The sequence below is a fragment of the Salminus brasiliensis genome, chromosome 20, assembly GCF_030463535.1.
Source record: "Salminus brasiliensis chromosome 20, fSalBra1.hap2, whole genome shotgun sequence".
Taxonomy (NCBI): domain Eukaryota; kingdom Metazoa; phylum Chordata; class Actinopteri; order Characiformes; family Bryconidae; genus Salminus; species Salminus brasiliensis.
In genome coordinates this window covers 2,388,896-2,416,395 of record NC_132897.1, presented here as the reverse complement: position 1 = coordinate 2,416,395, position 27,500 = coordinate 2,388,896, and the positions used below count along the sequence as shown (strand labels likewise).

Sequence of the window (27,500 nt, the reverse complement as noted above, 5' to 3'; positions counted from 1 at the left end):
CAGACTGAAGACCCTCCTCTTCTGAGAGTACTCAGTAGTGTGTGGAGTATTAGGGTCTCCAGACTGACTTCTGTATGTAGTAGAGTCTCAGATTAGAGGGATCTAGTCTATGAGTGAGCAGTGAAGCTCATAAAAAGCCATACCTAGAGAGCACCTAGCAATTACACTAGTACACCACACGAGGGCGCCAGCGACACAAACACAGAAAGCCCCCCCACACACCAGGGCCGATTCTCAGTCTGCCCTCTAGTCTGTACTTGTGTTTTGTGTGACTTCCTGTGTAACGTCCTGTGAATACAGTCCGTGTGATTGGAGGATGCATCAGGACCTGACTTGTGTGGTCTGGCACATCCAAATTTCCCAGAATGCATTGCGCACCACGCTGCTGTTCCAATTGCAAAATTGGCCGCACAGCGCCCTCCTGTCCTCGGGGGTTGTACTGAAGAGTAGAACTTGCCTGGACGATTTTTAACATATAACTGGTCGATTCCGATTTTGTCCGATTGCAATTTTCTTGCCCGATTCCGATTTCCATTTTTTTTTCCCAATATGACTGTCCGATTCTAATTTTGTTCAGGTTCAATTATCTTGGCCAATTCTGTTTTGGCCAATTCCAATTTTCTTGCCCGATTCCAATTTCTGTTTTTTTTTTCATATGACTGGCCAGTTCTGATTTTGTCCGATTCCGTTTTATCCAAATCCAATTTTCTTGGCCAATTCTGATTTCCGTTTTTTTTTAAACATGTGACTTGCCGATTCTGATTTTGTCCGATTAAGTTTTTGGCTGATTACGATTTCCGGATTTATTCCATATGACTGTCTGATTCCAATTTTGTCCAGTTTTAACTATCTTGGCCAATTCTGTTTTTGCCCAATTACAATTTTCTTGGCTAATTTTATTTTATTTTTTTCCATATGACTGTCCGATTCAGATTTTGTCTGATTTCAATTATCTTGGCCAATTCTGTTGTCGCCCGATTCAGTTTTTGGCCAAATCCAGTTTTCTTGCCCGGTTTAGATTTCCGTTTCTTTTCTTCCATATGACTGTCCAATTCAGATTTTGTCCGATTCAGATTTTGTCTGATTCCGATTTCTGACTGGCCGATTCTGCTTTAGCCACTGATTACAACACAACTGTGCTTTAGATAAAATATAGATAAAATATATAGAAAGTCTTTTACAAGATTCAAATGTCTGCCTAATCTACAATTCCTAAAAATGTTCAAACGCGCTGTTATATACATCTATATAATATAATATATTAAATATATTTAATAGCATTAAGGAAATGTACTGTCATTTTTAATTCTTAGAAAGAAAGAGAATTCTGATCGTCCAAAATCTGGAATCAGGCAGTCATATGGAAAATCGGCCAGTCAGAAATCGCAATCGGTGAAGAAAATTGGAATTGGCCAAAAACTGAATCAGACAAAATCAGAATTATATGTAAAAAACATCAGAATCGGCCAAGAAAATTGGATTTGGCCAAAAACGGAATCGAGCAAAACTGGAATTGGACAGTCATATGGAAAAAACAGAAATCGGAATCGGCAAGAAAATTGCAATCAGACAAAATCAAAATAGGCCAGTCATATGTAAAAAAAATAAAAATTGATTTGGCCAAAAACGGAATCGGACAAAATCGGACAGTCAAATGTTAAAAAAAACCAGTATCAGAGAAACGACAGCTGTGTTGTTCTGTATTCCAGTATTATATCAGAGTTGGGATCAGCTTGCTCTTTCACTCATGCTCTCCATCTACACAGCGATCAGCCATAACAATAAAACCACTGACAGCTGAAGTGAACACTGATGATCTGGTTCCAGCGGCTCCTGTCAAGGGGTGGAGATATCAGGCAGTGAGTGAACAGTCAGTTCTTGAAGGTGATGAAGGTGATGAAGCAGGAAAAATGGGCAAGCGTAAAAATCTGAGACACTTTGATGTTCTAGACGATGACTGGGTCAGAACATCTCCAGACCATCAGGCTCGATTGTGGGGTGTTCCCGGTATGCAGTGGTCAGTACCTACCAAAAGAGCTCCAGGGACAACCGATGAACCATTGATGCTGATGGAGGCCCCATCTCACAGTTTCTTGGTGACTGAAACTTCAGTATTGGTGTACCAGGTTTCTCCTGGACGCCCCCCAGTCCAGCCAGCACAGCGTGGAGGATGTGTTCACCTCCATCAGCAGCAGCAGCAGCAGCAGCAGCAGCAGCAGCAGCAGCTCACCTGATTTACCATCATTAAGCCCTGATTTACCATCAAACCAGGTGTTGATCTGAGGAGAACTCTAAATAACACTAGACTCCATGAGAGAGGAGAACTTTGGAGATGTTCTACTGATGAACACAGTGATGGAGAACCTCCACCACTTTCTGTAACGGAATCGTATATATATATATATATATATCGAGAGAGAGAGAGAGTTAAGCACTACTCTAACACAGATCGTCTGGTATTTGCTAGTGTTTAAAATGTTTTGTTAAGAAATCTGGTATATTATAACTATTATTTCTTCTTCTTCCTATTATTATTAATATTTATGATCAATTATTATTAATATTTATGTATTAGTTCTTTAAGAAATAAAAATGTACTGCTCAGATAAGGAGCCTAAAACATTTAAAGTATATATATATATATATATATATATATATATATATATATATATATATATATATATAATACATAGTTGCACACTACAGCACAGCTCATCTGGTATTTGCTAGTGGTATATAATTTCTTCATTATTATTATTACTATTTATTTATTATTATTATTATTATTATTATTATTATATATTATTCATTGTTCTTAATATTTATTTTAATATTCTTGTTTTGCTAAAGAAATTAAAATGTACTGCTCAAATAAGGAGACTTTACATACATTACATATAATGTGTGTGTGTGTGTGTGTGTGTGTATATATATATATATATATATATTAGTTACACACTACAGCACAGCTAATCTGGGGTATTTGCTAGTGGTAATAAAATCAGGTATATTATTATTTCTTCTTTTTTTATCATCATTATATTATTATTATAATTTATGTTTACATATTATATAATTATGTAAATTAGTATACACGTCAGCGAGCGATGGAGGGAGTTTAGGGGGGAACTACAATTTGCTAAGTCTTTGTTTCCACCCGAGCTCCTTTTACATGCGCTTGTTTTCAAATGGCGTACCACTAGTCTAGAGAGCTCTGCGGGTTTTCATAAAAACAGGCCAAAATAACTGAAGATAAACGAGAATAAGCGGATCATGGGGCGAAGCAGGAGTCGGACACCACCTCGACGAGGTTTGGATGAAGTTGTACCTTTAATTACAGATATTTTGAGAGTAATCCCGTCGGTTTCCTCTCCGCTGGGCTGCGCTGGGCTGCGCTGGGCTGGAGCTCTTCCACATTTCCGGCCTTTTTTCACATTTTCGGCCTTTAAACGTTGAAATTATTGTTATTAGCGTTGATGCCTTTACTAAGCGGGCCTGGACGATATATGGACCGTGGTGCCGAGCGGGCCGGGGTACCGAGCGGGCCGGGGTGCGGTTAAACTGGCTGAGTGGACCCGCTGGTCAGTGTTTAGGAAAGGGCAGCAGCTTTAGCCACTGATCACCACACGACTGTGCTTTAGATAAGATATCAATAAAATCCCTAAAAGTGCTCTACAAGATCCTAATATCTCCTAATCTACAATTCCTACAAATCTTATACAGTATATATTTAATATTTTTAATATTAATTACATATACGGTCATTTATCATTCATAGGAAGAAAGAATTATATGATTGTCCTAAATCGGGATCAGTCATGAAAAAAAAGGAATTGGCCAAGATAATAATAATAATAATAATAATATTAATAATAATAATCTGCCAAAATCAGAATTAGCCATTTAGCTATATGTTAAAAAAAAACTAATTAAATTATGTTACAAAATCAGAATCAGCCAAAAAAATCTGGATCTGCCAGTCACATGTTAACAAAATCTAAATCAGTCAAGAAAAATGGAAACAGCCAAAAACTGAATTGATTAAAATCGGAATCGCCAGAATATGTAAAAAAAAAATTTAAAAATTGGTCAAGAAAATTTAAATTGACTACAATTGTACAGTCACATGTCCAAAAAAACCCCAAAAACAACAACAACAACAACAAAAAAAGGAATTGGCCAAGATAATAATAATAATAATAATAATAATAATAATAATCTGCCAAAATCAGAATTAGCCATTTAGCTATATGTTAAAAAAAACTAATTAAATTATGTTACAAAAATCAGAATCAGACAAGAAAATTGGAATCAGCCAAAAAAATCAGAATCTGCCAGTCACATGTTAACAAAATCTAAATCAGTCAAGAAAAATGGAAACAGCCAAAAACAAAAACCCCCAGAAAATCTGAATCGGCCAAGGAAATTGCAATTGGACAAAATTGGAATCGGCCAGTCATAAGTAAAAAAATAAATAAAAAAATTGGTCAAGAAAGTTTGACCAAAATTGGACAGTCATATGTTTAAAAAAAAAAAAAAAAAAAACGGAATTGGCGAAGATAATTTAAACGACCAAAATTGGAATTGGCCAGTCATATGTTATTAGTAAAATAAATAAATAAAATAAAATCAGCCAAGAAGATTTTAATTGACAAATTGGACAGTCATAAGTTTACAAAATTAACAGAAACTGGAATCGGACAAGAAAACTGCGAGGTTACCGCGGTGCTGAGCTACCGTGATTTTACCTTTTTTTGCTGTTTTTGTTTGTTTTAGTTGTAGTATTTAGAAATTGTTTTGTAAGCGTGTTTAAGGCTAGCAGTTATATTAAGTTATATTATCAACATCCATATAATCGAGGTGTCCATGGTTATTTTATTTTTGTTTGCTTGTTTATTTTATCTATTTTTTTATTTACTTTTTAAATGATTTGTTGTTTTGTGGTGTTCTGACAAATTTATTACAGTTACAGGGTGCAAATGAAACGGATGCCGTTTCCACATTTTCGCATTGCTGTTTAAAGCAGCAGTACGTTATTTATCACCAAAACAAGCTAGATTTACCACCCTGTCACGCAAACTGAGACACACACTTAATCCTGACCAAGGGTTTGATTAGAAAAACCTTATTTTACCCCTATTTTAGATGCAAATGCATAAAGATCTTTGCATCAGCAGCTACATTAATTTGGGAGTTATGCTCACGGCCTAATTTGTTGTGTTTCGTTTAATTCACTTCAGAGAGACGCCGCTCTCGCTCGACGTCAAGGGACCGGAGGCGCAGAGAGCGGGATCGCTCACGTTCCCGAGACCGGGACAGACGGAGGAGCCGCTCACGCTCACCGCACCGCCGGAGGTCCAGGTGAGGAAAGAAAGGAAAGGAGGGTCCTCCTAAGATCCACACAGGAAGGTCAGACAGTCTAGTAATAGAAGTTACCCAGGAGTGAAGACAAAATAATAGAAATAGTTTAAATCAAATCTAATTTAATTGTGTAGCACTTTTTATAACTGAGGCTGTCCCAATGGAGCAAGACATAAGAACCCAAGACCCTCAGTGAGCAGCTAGAGACCACAGTGGCAAGGAAAAACCCCCCTCAGAGCTGGAGGAAGAAACCTTGGGTGGAACCAAGACTCACGCAGGGGACCCGACCCGTCCTCCTCTGATCAGAACTATTTATTAATTATTGATAAAAATCACAGAACCACCACATAAGACTGTTCTACTGCTCAGGTCTGCACCATAATCTTAATATAATAATCATAATATCGAGTAACTAATATAATCATAGCAGTGATGGTCAGAGTAATGGTGGTAATGATGGTAGTGGCAGATAGTTAAGAGTCCATGTGGGGAGAAAGGTTAACCTTGTCTCCTGATCGAAGGGCTTCAGCAGTAGTACTTGAACATTCGGGGGTCAGAAGTATGTCGAGAGTGGCTTTCAGAGATCGACCGATATGTGTTTTTTTTTCCTATAACCGATGCCGATGTTTAGTGGTCAGGGTCAGCCGGTGGCCGATATCTATCTCTCCACTTTATTTACATGCTGGAATATTACACTAATAACGGTGACAACAGTGCATGCACAATATTTCTGAACGTAATCCTTTGTTTAACACGGACGTAAACCGTCTTTATAAATAAAAAACGATTAAACTGACAAATATAAAAAAATTAATATCTAATAAATAAATAATAGTAGTGCTGCAAACACTCAAGTTCCTCCTCAAGTCTTCAAGTAACCATCAGTGAATGAAAACTTAGATTTTAGTGCAAATAACAGCAGCAAACCCCTCATTTCTTAGTGAAGGCGATTACGTAAACATTAGCAAATATAAAATATAAAAAAAGAATATTCTTCAATTTTAACTCGATTGCAGCCCCCGAGTCTTCCTCACTCTACCCATCTTTCACCAAAAACACAGGGCTGCCCGCAGATGTGCCTGACTTTAAAATCGTTGCATGCGTATCGGCCCGATATATCGTCCGACCAATAGATTGGTCGACCTCTAGTGGCTTAACTTCTTAAAATGTCGTAGCCCAAACTCTGGCTACAAATCCAGTCGAGTCTGTAGACTGTTTAGGCGTCAATTAATGATTGTATTATGAAAATTACACTGCGAAAAACGCTGATTTATTTGACAACAATAATCAATAAAAATTGCTTCAAAACTAATCGAGAAATCAAAGAGGGAAGTATTTTATGGGGTTGAACTGGAACCTGACTAAATAAATAAAACAAGCAAAGGTGAAGCTGGACCCTCCTGCCTCCTCCTTTGCTCTTATTTACTAGCGACTGCTCTTGGTTTGGCTCTAGAATAACAAAATAAATCAGAATAAAACTGGTGGATGACATAAGTTTGTTAGAGAAGGTAAAGAAATACAGTAAAACATGATGCCATCGAGTGCAGATAATACACATGCTCACGTTTCTGCAGTGAAATGAGCTATATTTATGTTGGAGAGGTTGGGGCACTTTGGAGACTCCAAAAGAACACTTGGAGAAGCTGCCTGTTCACAGTCTACTCCAGCTAGAATACCTTCAAATCAGTCAGAGGAATCGACTCTGGTGAAAGTAGACCCAGATTCAAAAGCAAAAGGTTTTGGGGGACATAAAGGCTTCAGTTTTTAGTCTCTAAAATCCTAGATTTTAAAATGAAATTCAGAAAAATGCAGATTTTTTGTGTTTTTTATCATAATTTGACCACTGCAGATCAATTTTAATATTTTTAAATATTTTCTATTGCAAATTTAAAGGTTTCCCTGTAATATTACCTCATTAAATTATGGTATAAATAGGTTTTATAAAGCTTGAGCAGAAAGCCTCAGGATTTGGGTGTGTAATTTCAGTCGAAAAATGGAAAAAAGGGCTGGAGTGCTCTTAGGCGAGAGGTAAACAGGAAGCTTTCCTCACAAATACGTATTCTGCTGCAGCACCTTGCGAAAAATTACACCGTGAAAAACGACACTGATTTATTTAACGACAATAATCAATAAAAACTGCTTCAAAACTGATCAAGAAATCAAAGAGGGAAGTATTTTATGGGGTTGAAGAGATTTTGGCAGAGTTGGAACCTGACTAAATAAATAAAAGTGCAGATAATACACATGCTCACGTTTCTGCAGTGAAATGAGCTATCTTCATGTTGGAGAGGTTGGGGGACTTTGGAGACTCCAAAAGGACACGTGGAGAAGCTGCCTGTTCACAGTCTACTCCAGCTAGAATACCTTCAAATCAAATTTGCCTGGTGAAAGTAGACCCATGGTGACGCAAGATTAAAAAGCTAAAAAAATGGGGGGCGTAAAGGCTTTTTTGTGGTTTTTATCATATTTTGACCACTGCAGATTAATTTAAATATTTTGAAACATTTTCTATTACAAATCTGAAGGCTTCTCTGTAACATTACCTGATGAAATTGCCTCTAGGTTATATAAGGCTTGAGCAGAGAGCCTCAGAATTTGGGTGTGTAATTTTCAGGCGGAAAATAATCAAAAGGGCTGGAGTGTTAAGAGGTTTAATAAACATAGAAAAAGCTGAGCTTGGCAAATCTACTTCACTATAAATATAAAATTCTAAACAATCTGGGTTTGAATGTTCAGATTTGGCCGATATCTGAAGTGGTCAGTGCAGAGTGGTCAGGTAATAATGCTAAACTACTGCCCTGAAACATCTGCATCGGCCTGAGATTCCCAGTACACTCTAAGCTCATGAAGTCTAAAGTTCTGCTGGTCAATAATAAATTCATTAAGTGAATTAAAGCCAGTTGTTGTTACTGAACCTAGATCTTCGGACCCTCCTCGACTCCTGTGTGGGTGTTGAATAACCCTTCCCTCCAGCTGTGTGTGTTCTCTGCTCAACACAGATCCCCACGCCGACACCGCTCGTCCTCCATGTCCCCGCTGAGGCAGAAGGACAGACGTGATGAAGACCGAAAGGAAGGGAAGGAAAAACCTGCAAAGATGCATCAGATATCAGGTGGGTGTTTGTTACTTTTCGTGTCTGAGGAATGGCCACCCTCGTGCCAGGCATCATTAGCCAGACTGTGCGGATCCCGTCCATGAAGAACCGCAGGTTTAAGGGGTCGTGAGCAGGCAGGCAGGTTCTGAAAACAGGCGTACTCTTATTTTGCATGGAAATAAGGAACAACTGGCCCTCTGTTAGTTGTTCTCGCTATATGTCGTGCCTGCGCAATAGTTTCTACAGCTGTTGTGCTGCTGGATACAGAAGGAAAGTTCACCCTGTCCTCGTTTTCCATGACTTCTACCAGAGGCAGATCAAATCTGATCAGTGTTGTTTATTTCACTCCAGTCGTGGACTCACTGGGTGCGTTATTAATATCATGGCATGTTGGATCATTGTTTTCTGTTGAAATCTGGTAAAAAGTGTCCTGCTGACGTCCGACTGATCTTCATTTTGTTGCTAATGCTGTTGAATTTTCTCCTCGTTGCAGCTGAAGACATGCAGGGTAAGACCGAGGAGGAGATCGAGATGATGAAGCTCATGGGCTTCGGTTCTTTTGACACCACAAAGGTGAGAGCTCTGAAATCTCAGTGAGAGAATTGCTGTGATTGGTACAAAAGCCTTAAGCTTTTAAAGTGGCTTCATGGAAAATAGGTTGAAACTAACTTGGTGCTCCCTAAATGATTTATAAATTATATAAAATAAATATAGAATTATATTATACACATACGTATATATGTATGTATGTATGTTTGCTTTTATAGGGGATCATCTGGGCTTTTAAATAATTCATTTGTGGTTCAGATTAATTGTGTAGATTTGATTAATTTAATTATTTTTGTGGGGGAAAGACTTTAGAAACACGACACATCATTATTCAACCAATCCATGAATACAGTCATAGATCATTTTGTTGGGCCAATCAGAACTGAAGGCTCATTTATGCTAAACATAAGATATGGATATCGATATGCATACGGACGGAGTCTTTTGTCTGTAGTGTTTCAAGTTTCAGGTTTATTTGTCATCTGCACAACATGTCAGGACATTTATGCATTGAGGCTCAGGTTGATGCTCTACAGGAGGACAAAACTATATACATACTAAACATAATAAAATAAAGTTATATAAAAAATGATATTAAATAAATACAAAATACACACAAAATATACACAAAATACAGAATATACAAAGACAGGAGGGATCTGTAGAAATGATCTGATATGTGCATTTATGAGACAGGTATAGTCTGAGAGAGTGGAGCTAAATATAAATATGTCGCCAGTATTTGTATTTTTATATATATATATATACAGTGAGTCCAAGAAGTATTTGATCCCTTGCTGATTTTCTTTGTTTGCCCACTAATAAAGACACTATCCTTCTGCACTTTTAATGGTAGATATATTCTAACATGGAGAGACAGAATATCAAGACAAAAATCCAGAATATAATTTTAAAGAATATATTTTAATTAATTTGTATTTCAATGAGGAAAATAAGTATTTGATCCCTCTTGCCAAACACACTCAATACTTAGTGGCAAAGCCTTTGTTTGCAAGCACAGCGGTGAGACGTTTGTTGTAGTTAACCACAAGTTTAGCACACACACCAGGGGGAATTTTGGCCCACTCTTCTTTGCAGATCCTCTCTAAATCATGAAGGTTGGTGGGCTGTCGCTTGGCAACTCTGACCTTCAGCTCCCTCCATAGATTTTCGATCGGATTGAGGTCTGGCGACTGGCTGGGCCACTCCATGACCTTAATGTGATTTTTCTTGAGCCAATCCTTTGTTGCCTTTGCTGTATGTTTAGGGTCGTTATCATGTTGGAAGACCCAACCACGGCCCATTTTCAGATCCCTGGCAGAGGGGAGGAGGTTGTCCCTCAGGATTGTGCGGTACATGGCTCCATCCATCTTCCCAGTGATGCGGTGAAGTAGCCCTGTACCCTTGGCAGAGAAACACCCCCAAAACATTATGCTTCCACCTCCATGCTTGACGGTGGGCACAGTGTTCTTGGGGTCATAGGCAGCATTTTTCTTCCTCCACACATGGCGGGTGGAGTTGAGGCCAAAAAGTTCAATTTTGGTCTCGTCTGACCACAAAACCTTCTCCCAATAACTTGGTTCATCTTTCAAATGATCATTGGCATACTTGAGGCGCGCCTCCACATGTGCTCTCTTCAGCAGGGGTACCTTTCGGGCACTGCAGGATGTGAATCCATTGTTGCGCAAAGTGTTGCCAATTGTTTCCTTGCAAACTGTGGTCCCAGCTGCCTTCAGGTCATTTGCTAACTCCTGCCGAGTGGTTGCAGGACGATTTCTGACTGTTCTCAGCATCATTGCCACCCCACGAGGCGAAATCTTCTTTGGAGCACCGGGCCGAGGTCTGTTGATTGTCATGTTATACTCTTTAAACTTTCTGATAATTGCACCAATAGTTGTTACTTTCACATCCAACACCTTACTAATCTTTTTGTAGCCCATTCCAGCTTTGTGAAGGTCAACAATTCTGACTCTGAGGTCCTGTGACAGCTCTTTGGTTTTACCCATGTTGGAGACTTGAAATCTGTGTGATCTGTCTGATTCTGTGGACAGGTGTTTTTCACACAAGTGATTAGTGAGAACAGGTGGCTTCAGGTCAGGTAACAAGTTGATTGGGAGTGTCTAACTGGTCTGTAAAAGCCAGAACTGCTAATGAATACTAAGGGATCAAATACTTATTTCACTCCATGAAATACAAATCAATTAATATATATTCCTTAGATTTATTTTCTGGATTTTCTTTTTAATATTCTGTCTCTCCATGTAAGAATACATCTACCATTAAAAGTATAGAATGATCATGTCTTTATTAGTGGGCCAACGAAGAAAATCAGCAAGGGATCAAATACTTCTTGGACTCACTGTATATATAGATATATAAGCCAACCAAAAAATCATATTTTGTTTACCAAATAAAATTATATATAATTATTTTATTATTATTATTATGATTATTATTTTTGGTTAACAAAATATGATTTTTTGGTTGGCTGTGCGTGACTGGTTTCTACACTGTCACCTTTCTCACTGCTTGTTCATTTAAGTCTGGAATAATTTTGGAAAGGCTGCAGTTTTCCCCTACATTTTAATTCCACAGATTGTGTAAACTGTTTTTGCATAATTTTGCATATTTAACCCCATATTTTACACAAACGAGTCCTACTAACTCAAGAGCAAGGCTCACAGGACACCACCGCTGACCACTTGGTGGCGCAATTGGACAAAATACGTAGCTGTTATCAATTACTTCATACTTTTTCCCCCCTTCAGCTTGTGCACACATCCAGCACCTATCACCATACACATCATATCCACACTCTAACAAACAGCGACAGTGTCTGACATCATCATCATCATCTTCATCATTCATTATAAAGATCCTGTTGGAATTTATGAGTATTTCTATGGATTCTGTAAAAGTTAGATGTCCTAACAGTAAATCAGTTGAAGTCCTGCAGTGGTTTCTTATGTGCCTCTTGTTCCTCAACAGGGCAGGAAAGTGGACGGTTCTGTAAATGCACACGCCATCAATGTGACCCAGAAGAGGAAATACAGGTACCCCCCCCCCCCCTCTTTGTTTTTATAGTGAATACAGTTCTGCTGGTTAGTGTGATTAGTAGTGGGATCACTCATTAATGCCACAGTTATTCTTCTGCGTATCTGAAACTTTTAATTTAATTTTAATTTAATTTAAGTCGTTTTTGACTTATTATAAGGAAAGTTACTGCTTGTAGTATTATGAAGCAAGTTTTGGGCTTTGCTAGTAAAATGACTTACTTTCTATTCTGAGTGTTAATAAGTTCCTTCCTTCACAGAAACATTTATTTACAGAGCTACTGTTTATTTAGTGAATTTAATCAGTGATTGAGGGGAAAATTAAAACATTAAAAATGTTAAATTTGACTTTTTTCCCAGTAGGTTAAATTCAACCAGTAAATAGAAATTGTGTATAAAATAAAATAACAGAAATGATAAATAATTTTTATTTTTTAAATATAATTTTAAATAAAATGTAACTTTGTTTACTGTACTGGAAGCGTTTACTTATTTATACTTAACCAGGAATTCAACAACATGTCATTTGAACAGGAGAGTATAAACATTGGATAGAACTGTATTGTTTTAATATGGACGTATTTTCTCTAGATTTCAAAATGTCAAATGTAATTACTTATTTCTAAAGAAATTGCCATTCTTTTTTTCAAGTCTTTGTCTTGCATTTAATAACATATTTTATTTCTTGTTTGCTTTATTTTTTTTATTATTATTATTTAAATGTGAAAATTTTGAAATTGAAATTATTTTCAGTTCATTAAATTAATTTATCTTTTTAAATGTATAATTGCTTCTCAAATTTATTTCAAATACTTATATATGTATATTTAATGTAACGACTTATTACTTTGACCTAGTCAAAACTCCAGCAGAGGTAAATGTGATGACAACCTGTTAAAATTTAGGAGGGGAAGTGCCGATATTTAACTACAATATATGGTTGGATAATTAATTCGTCAAAATCATACTAATATTATAACTATTATTAATAGTTTTAAGATTAAAAGTCAGTTTAACTAGTCATGTTTCTTTCCTAACTGGTGGAAACTGGCATCTTCTTTAGAGCACAAGACTTAATAATGTAATTATATAATATAATTACATCAAATTTATTTCATATATTTATTATTAAAATATGTATTTTCTGGTCTTGTCAGAAATGTTGTTCTTCAAAGTACGTCCAAATCTGAATCTGAGAAATCTTCAGTTCTTTAATTTTGTTAATTAGTTTTATTGGTTATTTTAACCAGTGCTCCCACTATTAGTTACCAGCCTTGCAACCTGAAGCTCATACACCCGTCAGAAACATGCTGCCGTGCCTCAGGCTGGTGTATGCTGAGCCTGTCTGCACATACAATGCATGAGTCGTGCATCTCTGAGGATCCAGCCTGGTCTGAGGATTTGCATGGCCAGGGCGCGCGTGTGTGTGTGTGTGTGTGTGTGTGTGTGTGTGTGTGTGTGTGTGTGTGTGTGTGTGTGTGTGTGTGTGTGTGTGTGTGTGTGTGTGTGTGTTCTGCTGGTGTTTACATACGTCCACTGCCTGTTTTGAGCAGGAGCATATTGTTTGGTTGCACTGTTAGTAGCAACTGCCTGCTTATTGCAGCCAATCACAGCTGCAGGTGCTTCACAGCTCTGAGACCAACCCTCCCATTGGCCGGTGATGATGTAATATGTTGGTGCAGAGGGGAGATCAATGATGTAATCATATTTTCTTTTACAGGCAGTATATGAACAGGAAAGGTGGCTTCAACAGACCTCTGGACTTCATCGCTTGATAAAGGACAGATAAAGGACAGAGTCGTCCTCAAGGTTCCATCGACTTCGGTTTCACCCTGTGTAACTTTGTTTTGCTGTGTGTGCACGCTTACAGTTGTTGTTATTATAATAATTACATACATTTTTTAGTCCATTTCTCTTTTTTACAGTATATCTAGCACTGATCCACTGCTTTGGGCAGTTTGCCTGCTGGATTCTGTAGTGTGTTCTCGACTATAAATAAAATATGTGAAAAAACGAAGACGGTTGTTGTATTTCACAAGATACCACCTTTGTCCAAATGTCCAATGTTTGTGGACACCCCTTCTAATGCATGCATTCAGCTACTACTTTAGGTTGCACCCATTGCTGACGCAGATTGTCAACATAGTCCCTGTAGAGAAGAAGTATTGCCAATGGAATAGGACTCTCTGGAGCAGATAATCCTTGCCCTGCACCATGCTGCCTAATGCCGGGAGTGGGCAGGAGGGACATAAACCACCTGGCTTTGAGCTGTGGAGCTGTGGAGCAGTGGAGGAACTGTGTTGGGGTGCATTTGGGATGAGGTAGGGTAGTGATCATCCAACATCCTGACCTTATTAGTGTTGCTAAATGCAATTAAATCCTCACAGCAATGCTCCTCCAAAATCTAGCAGAAGGCCCACTGTCTTTCCAGGACAGTAGAGACAAGACAGTTACTCCAACAAATGCAGGAAAAAGTCCTGTTTTTCTTTTAGGAGCAGATGTCCCAATACTTTTGTCCATAGTGTGCAAATTAGTATGGTGTATGTATGTGTGTGTGTGTGTGTGTGTGTGTATAATATATATATATATATATATATATATATATATATATATATATATATATATATATATATATATATATATACACACAGTCATAAATATATGCAGTATGTTATTTTTTTATTAAATATGTTTGATGACGGATGTATGGGTATCAAATGTATGTATAATGTATAATAATAAAATACACTATTCCATATTAATCCTAAACTCGGCTCTTAAATATTAAATAAAGTAATTAATTATAATAAAATTATTAAATGATTAATTCCAGCTAAATTGGTTCCATGGCTTCCTATAGGGAACAGCCCCCATCAGCTCCCATCAGCCAAGCAGCTCTGCAAAAACAGCATGTGCTGGAGGCGTGGTTTCAGGGGGCGTCTCTTTTCAACCAATCACATGCAAGGTTTTTTTCAGGGTTGTGGCTTTTTGACCAATCGCTGCTAACGAGTTCTGTGGGTGTTGCCTTTTTGGGGCAATCCGGAGCGACTATGCCGCGGATGAGGCGCGACGTAGTATTTATTTAATTTAATATTTTTATTTGTTATTAATACGTTTCTACATTTGTATGCTATTTTAATTAATATTTTTATATTACCAAAAAAAACAAAACAAAAAAAACAACCGAAATCCAATGGCCACGATAGCAGCGCGGAGCCTCCAGGCCGACCAATAGTCTTTCAGCTTGCCGTGACGGACGGCCGTTTTAACCAATAGGAGAGCGGATCCTCCGGTTTCCATGACAGAAGTTACAGTAACATGACAGTCGCTCGCCAGCTGCCTGCGGGAGCGACGCTAGTTCACCGTCTACGCTTTTGCTGATTATCTTTGCTTGACTCTTTTTCTGTCGCTTATAAGCTTTTAGGCAGCCGCTGGTGACCGTCTCGGCGTTTTATACGATCTTTCTGAGCCCTGCTTATCATCCTCATCATCAACAACAACAACAACAACAACAATAATAATAATAATAATAATGCAGCTGCAGCCAGTTAGCTATAGCTAATAGATAAAGTCGAAAGCAGCTTAAATAGATTACAAATGAAGCTTTTTTTACTCGATTAATTAATTATTTTAGCAAAAAAACAGCTAACAGCTAGCTAGCTACGTTCCATTACCTGCCATTCAGCGGTTATTATTGAAAGAGGCTGATTTTGGACCGTATTTCGACTCGAAACCGGGCTCACTGTGTCGATTTCTACCTAAATTCAACTTTTAATTAATGAAATAAATAAATAAACAAACAAACACAGCGCGAGCCCTCCGTTAAGCCACAGCGCGAGCCCTCCGTTAAGCCACAGCGCGAGCCCTACTGCGTGCAGCGTGCGAGTGTAAGCGCCTGTTATTTTCGGACACAGGCTGCTCTGTCAACGTTGTTTTGACAAGTTCCTCTCGGAAAACAGCCTCAAAGAGCCCATGCTGCACGGTGTGTGCACTTCAGCCGTGGTTTGGAGGGTATTTCTGTGTGTTTTTCGGCACTGATCTTAGCTAGCGACCCAGCTCGAGACGCAAAACCGACGTTAACCAGGTTTCCTGCTCGATAATGTGGAGCAGCAGATAGCACGAGCTGCGTGCAGCGACCAGGAGAGGGACGAGGCCAGGCTTCAGATAGCTGCTTGTTTGTGGTAGATCACTCCTTTTGGACGTCAGGGCTCTTTTGCATGGAAAGCCTAGGCTGACTGTCTAAGGGCACGTCGACACGGTGCAGGTTTCGCAGGCTCTCGGTCCAGATCGCCTGCTTTTCTCCTCCAGGGCAGCCCAGAGCAAAACGGGACGACCACGGGACGACCACAGCACGCTGCTCGTTTTCTGATTTGGGACCTGGACTGTCATATTTTCTTTAATATCGGCTTGTTATTGTGGAAGATGGCCGCCATCGGTATGGTGCAGATGTTGATCGAGGCTGCTGAGTATCTGGATCGAAGAGAGAGAGGTAAATGCATGCCATGATGATGATGATGAGGATGTCTTGTTGTTGTTTTTAATGAGAGAGATCTGACATTAACACCAACAGCACCACCAACACCACCACCATCAGCAGCAGCAGCAGCAGCAGCAGCACCATTGCTCTGCACGCAGCACTACTCCTGCTACTACCCCTGCATCTGCTTCCAGCAGTTATCATAATCATCATCATCATCATCATCACCAAGAAAAAGTCCACCAAGCTTCACAAGCTCTTCAGAATCCAGCAGTATCTACTCTTGAACCTACTTTAGCACCTCCGAGGGGCTTGGAGAAATAACCCATGGGCTATATGTGTATATATATAAAGCATGGATGGCCAGTCTGTGCAGGGGTTCCTAATAATATGCTGTCCTGGGATGTACCTCAGTGCCTTGCATGCTTAAGCAGAGTGTTTGTGCATCAGGATACGGGTGGACTTGTGTTTTTGTTTGGGATTAAAATCCATTTTCCGGTGCTGCTGTTTGTTCCTGGTCCAGGCTTTCCTAGCGCATCCCCCCTCCCCTTTATCTGTTGTGGTTTGGCTGGCTGGCTGCTGGGTTTACTCCAGTTCAGATGACATCATTGACCCAAAAGCGATAGATTTGCACAAAATAGGCCCCAAAACACGGCTCTCTTTGAATCCAGGTGGATCCGGACGCATCCCTGTCATTGCAGAGTGTTAATATTGCATATTGCATGTTGTGTATTGCAGGCTCAGCCTCAACCCACTGTTTGTTTATTGTTTTGTTTTGTTCCCCCTTATGTTTCTCGCAGAAGCCGAACATGGGTACGCCTCAATGTTGCCGTTCGCCAGCCATAAAGACCGGGACGGCTCCAAGCGGAAAAATAAAAACAAGAAAAACTGCAGCAGCAGGTAAATGTGACCTAGTTTCGATGGAAACCGGCCCCTCCGTACGCCGCTGCAGGTCTTTTCATGAGCATACTTTGCAAAGTGGTCGTCTATAACAAGCCGCACAGCCAAAGACGGGAGAGGGGACTGGGTGGGGGGGTCCCCAGGCACCCCTGGCACCCCTGGCACCCCTTTCCCTCCATTTGACACTATAGACACCACAGAGATAGAGATCTGGGAGCTGTGCCCTTCCAATGGATTGAGGCCGGAAAAGCTCACCGCAGTCCCTTCATAAGCGCTACACCAACAACACTATCACCACCACCACCTCCTCCTCCTCTCTGCTACTCTCCGTCAGCATGTTTTTACACCCAGGCTCTATTTCTGTCGGCCAGTGCGGCCGTAGCCAAGACAAATAGATGCCCAGTAGAACAAAATCCATAAATGAATTCTTGAAAAGGCTCTGCCCAAGCTCTAGCAGATACACTTCAGATTATCGATATAGTGGAATATTAGATTTATATAGGATATGTTTGAGTCACTGTGATGAGCACTTCAGAATATGTTTGTTTGTTTTTTTTAAATTAGATGGTTTACTGCCGTCTAATGCTAATCACACCAAACCAGGATTGTGTTGTTACTATGCTATCAGTCCACTGAAGCCATGCATTATATAAAAAGGCCTGGTTTAGACCTCACGGTTGGGTGTGAGTTCAGTAAAACTGGGTGGAAAAGCAACAAACTGCCCATAAAACTAACCTGCATTGCATTTCGTAGCTTTTTAGTGTGGTATAGCGCCCCCTTGGGGTAGCTGGCACAGCCTGTAGTGTGTAAACATTAGTAAACATGAGCATATTCAATGTGTTTCCTCACACACACCCTAAAACTGTCAAACAGCACCGACACACTGCCCTCGTCCGACATACAGTGACTTATATCAGAAACGCGCTCACGCTACGTGTCCACTTCGCACAACAGGGAATTCTCAGTCCGAAGAAAGGTTAAGGGGCCGAGAATTCCTCGCCGGGATCAGCGGACGGGTCCCGCTGTGGGACGTTCTGCTGGGCCGAGATAATCGTTCATGAAGTTGCATAAATTTGTGAATTCTTTCAGTGGTGGGACTGGTACTGGTTTCGTGATTTCAGTGGATAGCTGGATAGCTCATGCACCACTAAGCGTAAGGAAAGTGAAGTACATCGTCATCATTTAAAGTAATTAAAGGAGGCCCCGAGAGGTCCAGAGGAAGGAGGCACGCTCACTATGACCAGAGAATCGCTGTTTCGAATCCCGGTCATGCCAGGGCCCTAGGAGAGAGCATAATCGGCCAGGGTGGGTCGATGGCACTTTCCCCTCACATCACTCCAGTGCGATGCTGGTCGGTACTGCTGTGCGCCGGCCAGTTCGGCAGTTCGGAAAAAAGGCGCCCTTTTCCCTCGGTCTTGACTGGGAGAATACGTAAGGGGTTGGGTCCAAATCAGGGAATGCACTGCTGTTCCTCTCGGACTCACGTGATGCTAGTTGTCATGGCAACGTGTACACCAAGTGGCACGACCTGCTGCGCGTCATTCGGAATCGGATTACTTGTAGCGTGCATGTAAACGGAGATCAGTCATCAGACTGTTGAGTACATTTGAAGCCTACTGTTACCATAGCGATACTCGGAAACCCACTACAGTACACCCATCAGCCATAACATTAGCACCACCTGCCTAATATTGAGTAGGTCCCCCCTCATGCCGCCACAGTAGATCTGACCAGATCTCCACAAGGCTCCAGATTCATGTCCTGTAAGTTGTAAGGTGGGTCCCCTAGGTGCCCATGACCCTGGCGCCCCTTCACCGGTTGTCTTTGCAGTAGACTGTTCACTCGCTGCCTAATATGTAGGTCCAACCCCGTGACAGGAGCTGCTGGAACCAGATCAGCCATTGTCAGTGGTTTTAATGTTATGGCTGATTGGTAAATAATAATTAATATATCATTTATATATATGTGTGTGTGTATACTGTTTATGTGTTACCTCCCATTCGTACCTTGTCCTGTAAATGTATGAAAACAAGTGCACACACACACACACACACACACACACACACACACACACACACTCGGCTCTGATCGTACCGACAGGCTCTCACACTTACACCACCCCCACTCTTGTTAATTACTCGACCATCATTCAACGCCTTGGGTCTCCTCCATCCTCCACTGAATAGCGCTTGAGGACCGTGTGCATGCGTTTGATCTGGATGGGGCTGGTTGTTCAGCAGCGTTGATATTAATGCATTATTATGCGTATTTTCATCTTCTGTGTGAGTTTGGGTCGTTCACCGAGCATTAATGAGGTGTTTTTTGCTTTTTTGGACTGTTGCTCCTACCAGACCTCTCTGTTCTTCAGGCCCATCTGTTCATCAAGCCACTAGTTTAGTCATACTGCGCTGGTAGCCTTTAATTCATGTGGTGCTTCTAGGGCTTGTGTGCTGCTGTAAGAGCGGTTTGGGAGGTTTTGCATGACTGTGTTTTGGGCAGCTTGTGTTTTTTTAGGAACAGGACGTGACCAACGTATCAGGAAACCTGAATATCAGGGAAGGAGACACAAGAAGAGCGTGGGGGGGGGGGCAAAGATAAAGCTGATAGCTGGATACTTTCCTAATATATCACTGTTCATGGTTTCAGATGATGTTCAGAGTAGTGTTAATAGAGCCTGTTCTTTCAGAGTACTGAACGGATGTCTTCATTTATCTACTAATCATTTATAGTAGATACTGAATCATTTATAGTAGATACTGAATCACTTCTTTTAAATACTGAATCATTCATTGTAAACCAGAAAATGTGGATACTGAATCATTTTTGTAAAGACCAAATCATTTATACTAGATACAGAATCATTTAATGAAGATATTGAATCATTTATTGTAAAAACCAAATCATTTATACTTGATACTGAATCATTTGATGTAGATACTGAATTGTTTTTTGTGAAGACCAGATCATTTCTACTAGATACTGAATCATTTATAATAAGGACCAAATCCTTTATACTGGATACTAAATCGTTTTAATGTAGATACTGAATCATTTATTATGGATACTGAATCATTTAGTGAGGAGACTGAATCATTTTTGTTAAGACCAAATCATTGATGCTCAATACTGAATCATTTTTGTTAAGACCAAATCATTTATATTCTATACTGAATCATTTACTGATTCAGTATTTACTGATACAGGATCTTTTTTTAGTAAAGACCGAATAATTTACACTAGACCCTGAATAATTAATTGTAAACACTGAATATTTTTTTGTTAAGAGCCAATCATTTATATTATGTACTGAATCATATCCACTAGATACTGAATCATTTGTTGTAGATACTGAATCATTTTACTAGATATTAAAGAATTAACAGAATGTTCTGAATCATTTATAGATGTTACTGAAGAACAGATTAAAAAAAATTAAAGCCAAACCAATATCTGACTAAACCTACAGCTGACCAGTAATATCATAATTTGTCAATATCACAATATACCGATATAGAGGATCTATCAGCCTCACTAAGATGCACATTGTGGATCATAAAGGCAACTGCTGTAGTGCATGTCAGCATGTGTGTGTGTGTGTGTGTGTCTGTAACTGGAGATAACTGGATATGAAATCCTGATAAGGGTAACCCAGGGTCGATGCTATTTATACCCAGCCGTAGGTGGCGTGGTCAGTGGGAAACTGTTTATTATTCATATGCTTAAGAGCAGGAAGTGGCGCAGGTGAGTGTGTGGGCTCCCTCAGTGCGGTAGACGTTTAGCCCTGCTGCTTTTCAAGCCCACTCTGATCGTTCCTACCTTCCAGACCCTTCTCAAGAACGGCTAAACACCTCCTCTTAAATGAAATGGGGGAGGATTTTCTCACTGTGTGATCACATGTCGTCATAGCAACAACCACGGTGCTCTGGATCGGTGTTGGGCTCGTGGGAGACGGGGGCGAGTGCGTGCATACGCCCGCATAACGGGAGGAGAGGTTCCTGGAGCAGGAGATTAGGAATTTGAATTTGGCGCTCGAAATGCACTAGCCATTCATAAATAGCCCCACGTTTTATACAGTTAAGGGTGTTTTCATGGTGAGGATTGCTGTGCACCGTCCTACACGATAAATGGACAAAAGTATTGGGACACCTGCTTATTCATAGTTTCCTCTGAAATCAAGGGTATTAAAAAGAGTTGATCCTGCTTCTGGCGGAGTAACTGTCTCTACTGTCCAGAGAAGAAGGCTTTCTACTAGATCTATTTGAGCATTGTTGTGAGGATTTGATTGTATTCAGCATCAAGAACGTTAGTAAGGTCAGGACTCCGAACTCATCAGAAGTATTTGATCTAATGCGCCATCCCCTACGGCCCGGAGGTCGCAAGTTCGAATCCCGAGCCATGCTGCTTTGACATCAGCATCCAGAGTCCAGAAGAGCACAATTGGCCAGGCTCTCTCCGGGTGGGTAGATGGCGTCCTCTTCCCTCATCACTGTTAAGTAATGTCGGCTGGCATAGGTGTCTGTTAGCTGGTGAGGTGGAGCTGCGGACCTGACGCTTTCCTCAAAGCGTGTCGGAAGGGGGTGGATGGCTTCGCATGCATTGCTGTGAGAATTTAATTGAATTCAGCCACCCATCCATCATTCCAGAGAACACCGTTCCTTCACTGCTCCACAGCTCAATGCTGGGGGGCTTTATACCCCTCTACTAGCCCACGCCTGGCATAAGGCAGCATGGAGCCAATAGGGTCATGATGTTTATCTGCTCCAGAGAGTCCTATTCTATCGGCAGCACTTCTTTAGAGGGACTAGACAAGCTGTGTGTGTGCATTTGCACATCTGTATCAGAAATAGATGCAAGTTAAAGTAGCTGAATGCATTTGTTTTTTTGAAGGGGTGTCCACAAACTTTCTTCTGGTACGTTCGTGTCAGATCCACAGTAGTCGAAGCCCAGGGTTGATTTAGCCTGTCAGATTAAGCCATGTTTTGTCTTTAACTGTGGTCAGCAAGGATTCTGCATCTAAACCTTTGCCTAGAACTGGACTAGACTTCCTATTTGTCTGGATTACTTGCATTTGAAGGCAAATCAATCGGCCCAGTCAATCTTGTCCTCAGGAATGGTTGTTAAAGACAGTTCAATCATCACGTCCCCTTTGACCCACCAAACGTTAGTGTTGTACGCGTCTCAGAGCAGCATACATTCAGAGCTGGTTGCTTGGATAGCGATTGCGTTCGGCCTTGGGTCATGTCAGTTCGTTGGCCAAAGGGTAATAATGAGCTCCACGTTTTCAGAGAAGAGACAATACAGAGGTGCATAAAGCTGCTAGAATGACATACGGTATATACACTATATGGCCAAAAGTATTGGGACACCTGTTCATTCCAAAAAAAAAAAAAAAGAAAAAGGGTGTATCCTGATTTTGTTGGAGTAACTGTCTACCCTCTACTGTCTAGAGAAGAAGACTTTATAAACTTTGGATGAACATTGCTGTGAGGATTTGACAAGGATGTTGAATAAATGATTATTCCACCCACCTCATCATCCCAAACATCCTCAACTCATCCCAAAAGTACTGGATGGAGCTCCACCATCATCCATCATTCCAGAGAACACAGTTCTTCCACTGCTCCACAGCTTCTCAATGCTGGGGGGCTTTATACCCCTCTATAGCCCACGCCTGGCATTATAAGGCAGAATGGTGCCAGTAGGGTCATGATGTTGATCTGCTCCAGAGAGTCCTATTCTATTGGCAGTACTTCTCTACAGGGACTAGACAAGCTGTGTGTGTGTGTGTGTGTGTGTGTGTGTGTGTGTGTGTGTGCGCGTGTGCATTTGCACAGATGTGTCAGCTTAATGGGTGCAGCTTAAAGTAGCTGAGTGTCCACAAACATTTGGACGTGTAGTGTGTAGCCTATATTCCTCTGGGAAGGCTTTACAGAAGATGGTCAACATTGCTGTGATGAGGATTTGACTGCATACAGCCACATTAGACCGTCGTGTTGGGATAACAGATATTATTTATTTTATATTTAATAATTATATTAAAATAATTTATATATTTTATATTTGGCGGGTGGGTGGGTTTATACCTCTCTAAACAAGGCTTGGTCAGGTGTACACTAAATATTAGCAGTGTCTGGATACTTTTGGACATATAGTGTCTAAATGACCATTTTTTATAGCCGACATCATTTAAGTCATAGAAAATAAAGGATATTCTTATGAAATGATGTTAAAAATGATCATTTCCTCCTCTGATCCCAGTCGTGACTCTTACAGCAGGCTCAGGCTTCATCTGGCTCCAGGAACCCGGCCATTAGACTGCTGTCTATTGCAGTTGAGTCTAAACTAGCCTATATTCTCCTGCATCATTACCTAACAGCCATGCTTTTAACTGCAGCCTCCCCTGCCTGAGCGTGTCTCTGCTGGAGCGGTCTGGCTGTTATTACAAAAGGCCTCCTGTGCTGAAAGCCTTAGCACAGCAAAGCCTGTAAGGTGATCAGGGATTGGTTTATGTATTTCCTACCGACCAGGCTTTGGTCAGGACGTTATTGGCTTTGTCCTGCGTAGCGCGTGCCAGTGCTGCCGACCCAGGTGCATCAGTGTTAAGCCTGTAGTAGATTACTAATGTTCCTTGATCGTGAAATTGGACGAGGCACGCGTCCAGGGTGTTATTTAGCCTGCTTGTTTTGGGTTGTGGGTTATTTTGGGGATATTGTGCGGTGTATTGTGGACGTAGGAGCCGTTGTTAATTATTCAGTGCTTCTCCAGGGCTCGGGGACGTAGCTGTAGAGCCGCATAAATCATAGTAAAGAGGAAGCGGTGCGAGACAATACGGGAACACGTTTAAAGGGCCCCTATCTGGCATATTTATTGGATTCCCCTTTTTATCTGTATCTAAGCATTCACCGACGTCTCATTATCATAAACCCGTGGAATTAACCAGGTTGGTTCTGATACTAGGGGCTTTAGACTGACGTATGTGACGGAAATAGTCCACATGGTATAAATGAATGGGCTGATATTCCTTTGGTTTGATGGTAAGGCCAGAAATACGGGAAACACCAGACCATACCACTGTTATGCTGTCCATTTGCTCGGTACACCATTCAGCCATAACATTAGTACCACCTGCCTAATATTGAGGAGGTACCCCTTGTTCCACCATAACAGCTCTGACTGTTTGAGGCATGGACTCCACAGTGGACCACAATGGTGGTATCTGGACGGCTTCAGACGTTAGCAGCAGATTCTCGAAGTCCTGTAAGTTGTGAGGTGGGGTTTCCCCAATGAATGGGCACCCATGACCCTGTCCCCGGGTTCTCTGGCTGTCCTTGCTTGGAGTGCTTTTGGTGGGTACCGACGGGAACAACCCACAAGACCCGCCTGATGTTCTGGACATGTTCTGAGCCAGTCATCAGTTTGGTTCTTGTCACACCTGCACTTTTTAGTCTGATTTAAATCAGACTCTCCTCGTTCATAGATAAAGGAACCTGGTCTTGTGGTACTGGAAACTGGAAGCTGCCCGGCGGCTTTGCAAAGATAGCCGACAAGTGAACACACTGTCCTGTAAGGATTTGGGGCTCCAGCACCGCTCATGACGCATGAAGTCCAATCAGATACGTATACCAGATCTGGTGATTGATTGCGATTGTGCTTCGTTAAGGAGCACTACGTTAACGAGCAAAATACACCCACTCACCACCCCGTCACGCTCATAGCAAGAGAGAATAGATTGAATTCCAGGCCATTTTGGACCGTTTCTATTTATTGGTCCGGTTAAAGCAGCTGGTGTTTTCAGTCGTACTGTTCATATTAGAATATATATATATAAATAAATAATTAAAAAGAGGTTTTGAGGTGATAACGGTGAAGGTGAGTGTGTGTTAAGTGTGTGAGGACACGTTAACCTCTTACCCTGTCTTCTCTCACTCGCTCTCGGAGTGTGTCCTCCCCTTTTCTCTGGCTGGTTACGTTTCCTGATGACTTGTGGGGGAAGGGTGTGTGTGTGTGTGTGTGTGTGTGTGTGTGTGTGTGTGTGTGTGTGTGTGTGTGTGTATACACGTGTAAGTGTGTGTGTGTGTGTGTGTGTGTATACGTGTGTGTGTGTGTACGTGCACACTCCGTTCCTCTTCTTCCCTCCCCCTCTGTTCTGAACCACAGCCAGATTGGAGCAACCAGTGTAGTCCTCCAGCTCCACCATTGCGCACATGACGCTTCCCCAGTAACCCTTTTCCTGTATACACACACACACACAAATACACACACACACACACGCACTCATACACACACCCACACACACAGACAGTATGTACCGTTCTATAGCTGCAGATAGTAACACGCTGTTCCCACACCCTTCAAAACAAACGGATGCTCCCCTGTAAATAGGGCCTTCCAGTATTTTCCAGTGGGGATGTCCTGGTCTGGTCCGAGCTCGATTTATTGGATCGCCATCAGCCTTATGAAGCCGGATCCACTTCCGATCCGATCCGATGTGTTTTTTGCAGTGCTCTGTTTCCTCAACTGGAATGCTGTAAATGAGCGTTATCAGCAAACAGTGGCAGTGAAGCACTTTTACCACTAGGATACCACTAAGGCTGGAGACGCCACTAGGGCTGTCCCTAGTGGTTAGAACACTGTGGGGTAATCCCGGTAAGCAGAGTGCTCCAAGAAAGGACCACCAGTGAACCGGCGACAGGGTCCTGGGCGCCCAAGGCTCTCGCTGATGCTCACAGCTTAGAGCTCCTTAAAGGATCTGCTGCTAACGCCTGCGGGAGATGCTTTCGGAGGTCTCGTGGAGCCCATGCCTCGATGGACGGATGGACGGATGGATGACCAGTGTAAAGGCCAGGATCTGATGGAGGAGGGGTAAATCACGTCTCACTGATTATGGGCCTTCCCCGTGAACATGGTGTTTAGATTATAGAGCATTTGGTTGCTGCATTTAATTAGAGGAGCATCATCTGAAGCCGCTCTGGTGAGGCTGAATGGAGTATTCACAGGTAATAAATAGCTGGAAGGAAGGACTATGCTATTTTAAGGGACGTAGCTTTTACAGTGTAGGCACTGGAAGCTCAGGGGGGAAATGATGAACGTCCTGTGTTGGATTTGGTCTTTGGTTTCTTCCAGAATTGCTGAAATCCCAGGCCTGCGCTCTGAGGAACTGTGTTTTTTGGACTTCGGAAATAAAGCAAGGGGTACGTTTGCCTTTCAGACTGAAAAATATGTTGACCTGTCGATGCTCTGCCCACAAATGCATCTTTTCATAGTGGAAGGTTGCCAGGTTGGACTCGTTTTACAGCTCGACGGCCACTGACCAATACTTATTGGTACTAATACTTTAAGTTCTTTTTTTTTTTTAAGCTTCTTCCATGACATATTGGCTACCCTGTTGGGTAACGGTCTGGACTTTGGCTTTGGAGGCTTACTTGCACGCTTAGGGATGTCATCTCGCTGCATGTGACCCACTTAACGTTGGCTTACAGTCCAGAATTCATAGCTTGCTTATTAAGGCCATTGGTTTTGGACCCAGGGCAGCAAAGCATCCTCTATGAATATGGATAACCATGAAACAATGAGACCGCCACCCCCATGTTTAACAGTTGGCATGCAGTTCTCATGTTGGGATCAATTGTGGTGGAGCAGTTACACTATATGGACAAAAGTATTGGGACACCTGCTCATTGCCTCATTGTTTCTTCTGAAATCAAGGGTATTAAAGAGTTGATCCTGCTTTTGTTGGAGTAACTGTCTCTGCTGTCCAGAGAAGAAGCCTTTCTGCTAGATTTTGACGAAGCACTGCTGTGAGGATTTGATTGCATTCCCCGACAAGAGCGTTAGTAAGGTCAAATGTTGGATAGATGATCACCATCCCACCTCATCATCCCCAACTCCACAACTCATTCTGAACGTACTGGATGGAGCTCCACCACCATCATTCCAGAGAATGCAGTTCAGTGCTAGGGGGGGCTTTATACCCCTCCAGCCCCTCGCCTGGCATTATTAGGCAGCATGGTGGCAATAGGTTTATGTTGGTTTATCTGCTCCAGAGAGTCCTATTCTATTGGCAGTA

At 41.3% G+C, this 27,500-nt stretch overlaps 1 protein-coding gene across 1 annotated transcript; it reads left to right on the top strand.

The window, feature by feature from the left end:
• The first annotated feature begins 3,171 nt into the window (after nt 1–3,171).
• Nucleotides 3,172–14,074, top strand: snrnp27 (small nuclear ribonucleoprotein 27 (U4/U6.U5)). The gene is made up of 6 exons (XM_072665078.1): nt 3,172–3,310; nt 5,241–5,361; nt 8,361–8,473; nt 8,949–9,028; nt 11,993–12,057; nt 13,778–14,074. Exons 1-6 carry the CDS (start codon nt 3,274–3,276, stop codon nt 13,830–13,832), a joined length of 471 nt encoding a protein of 156 aa, XP_072521179.1. The 5' UTR covers nt 3,172–3,273; the 3' UTR covers nt 13,833–14,074.
• The last annotated feature ends 13,426 nt before the right edge of the window (nt 14,075–27,500 follow it).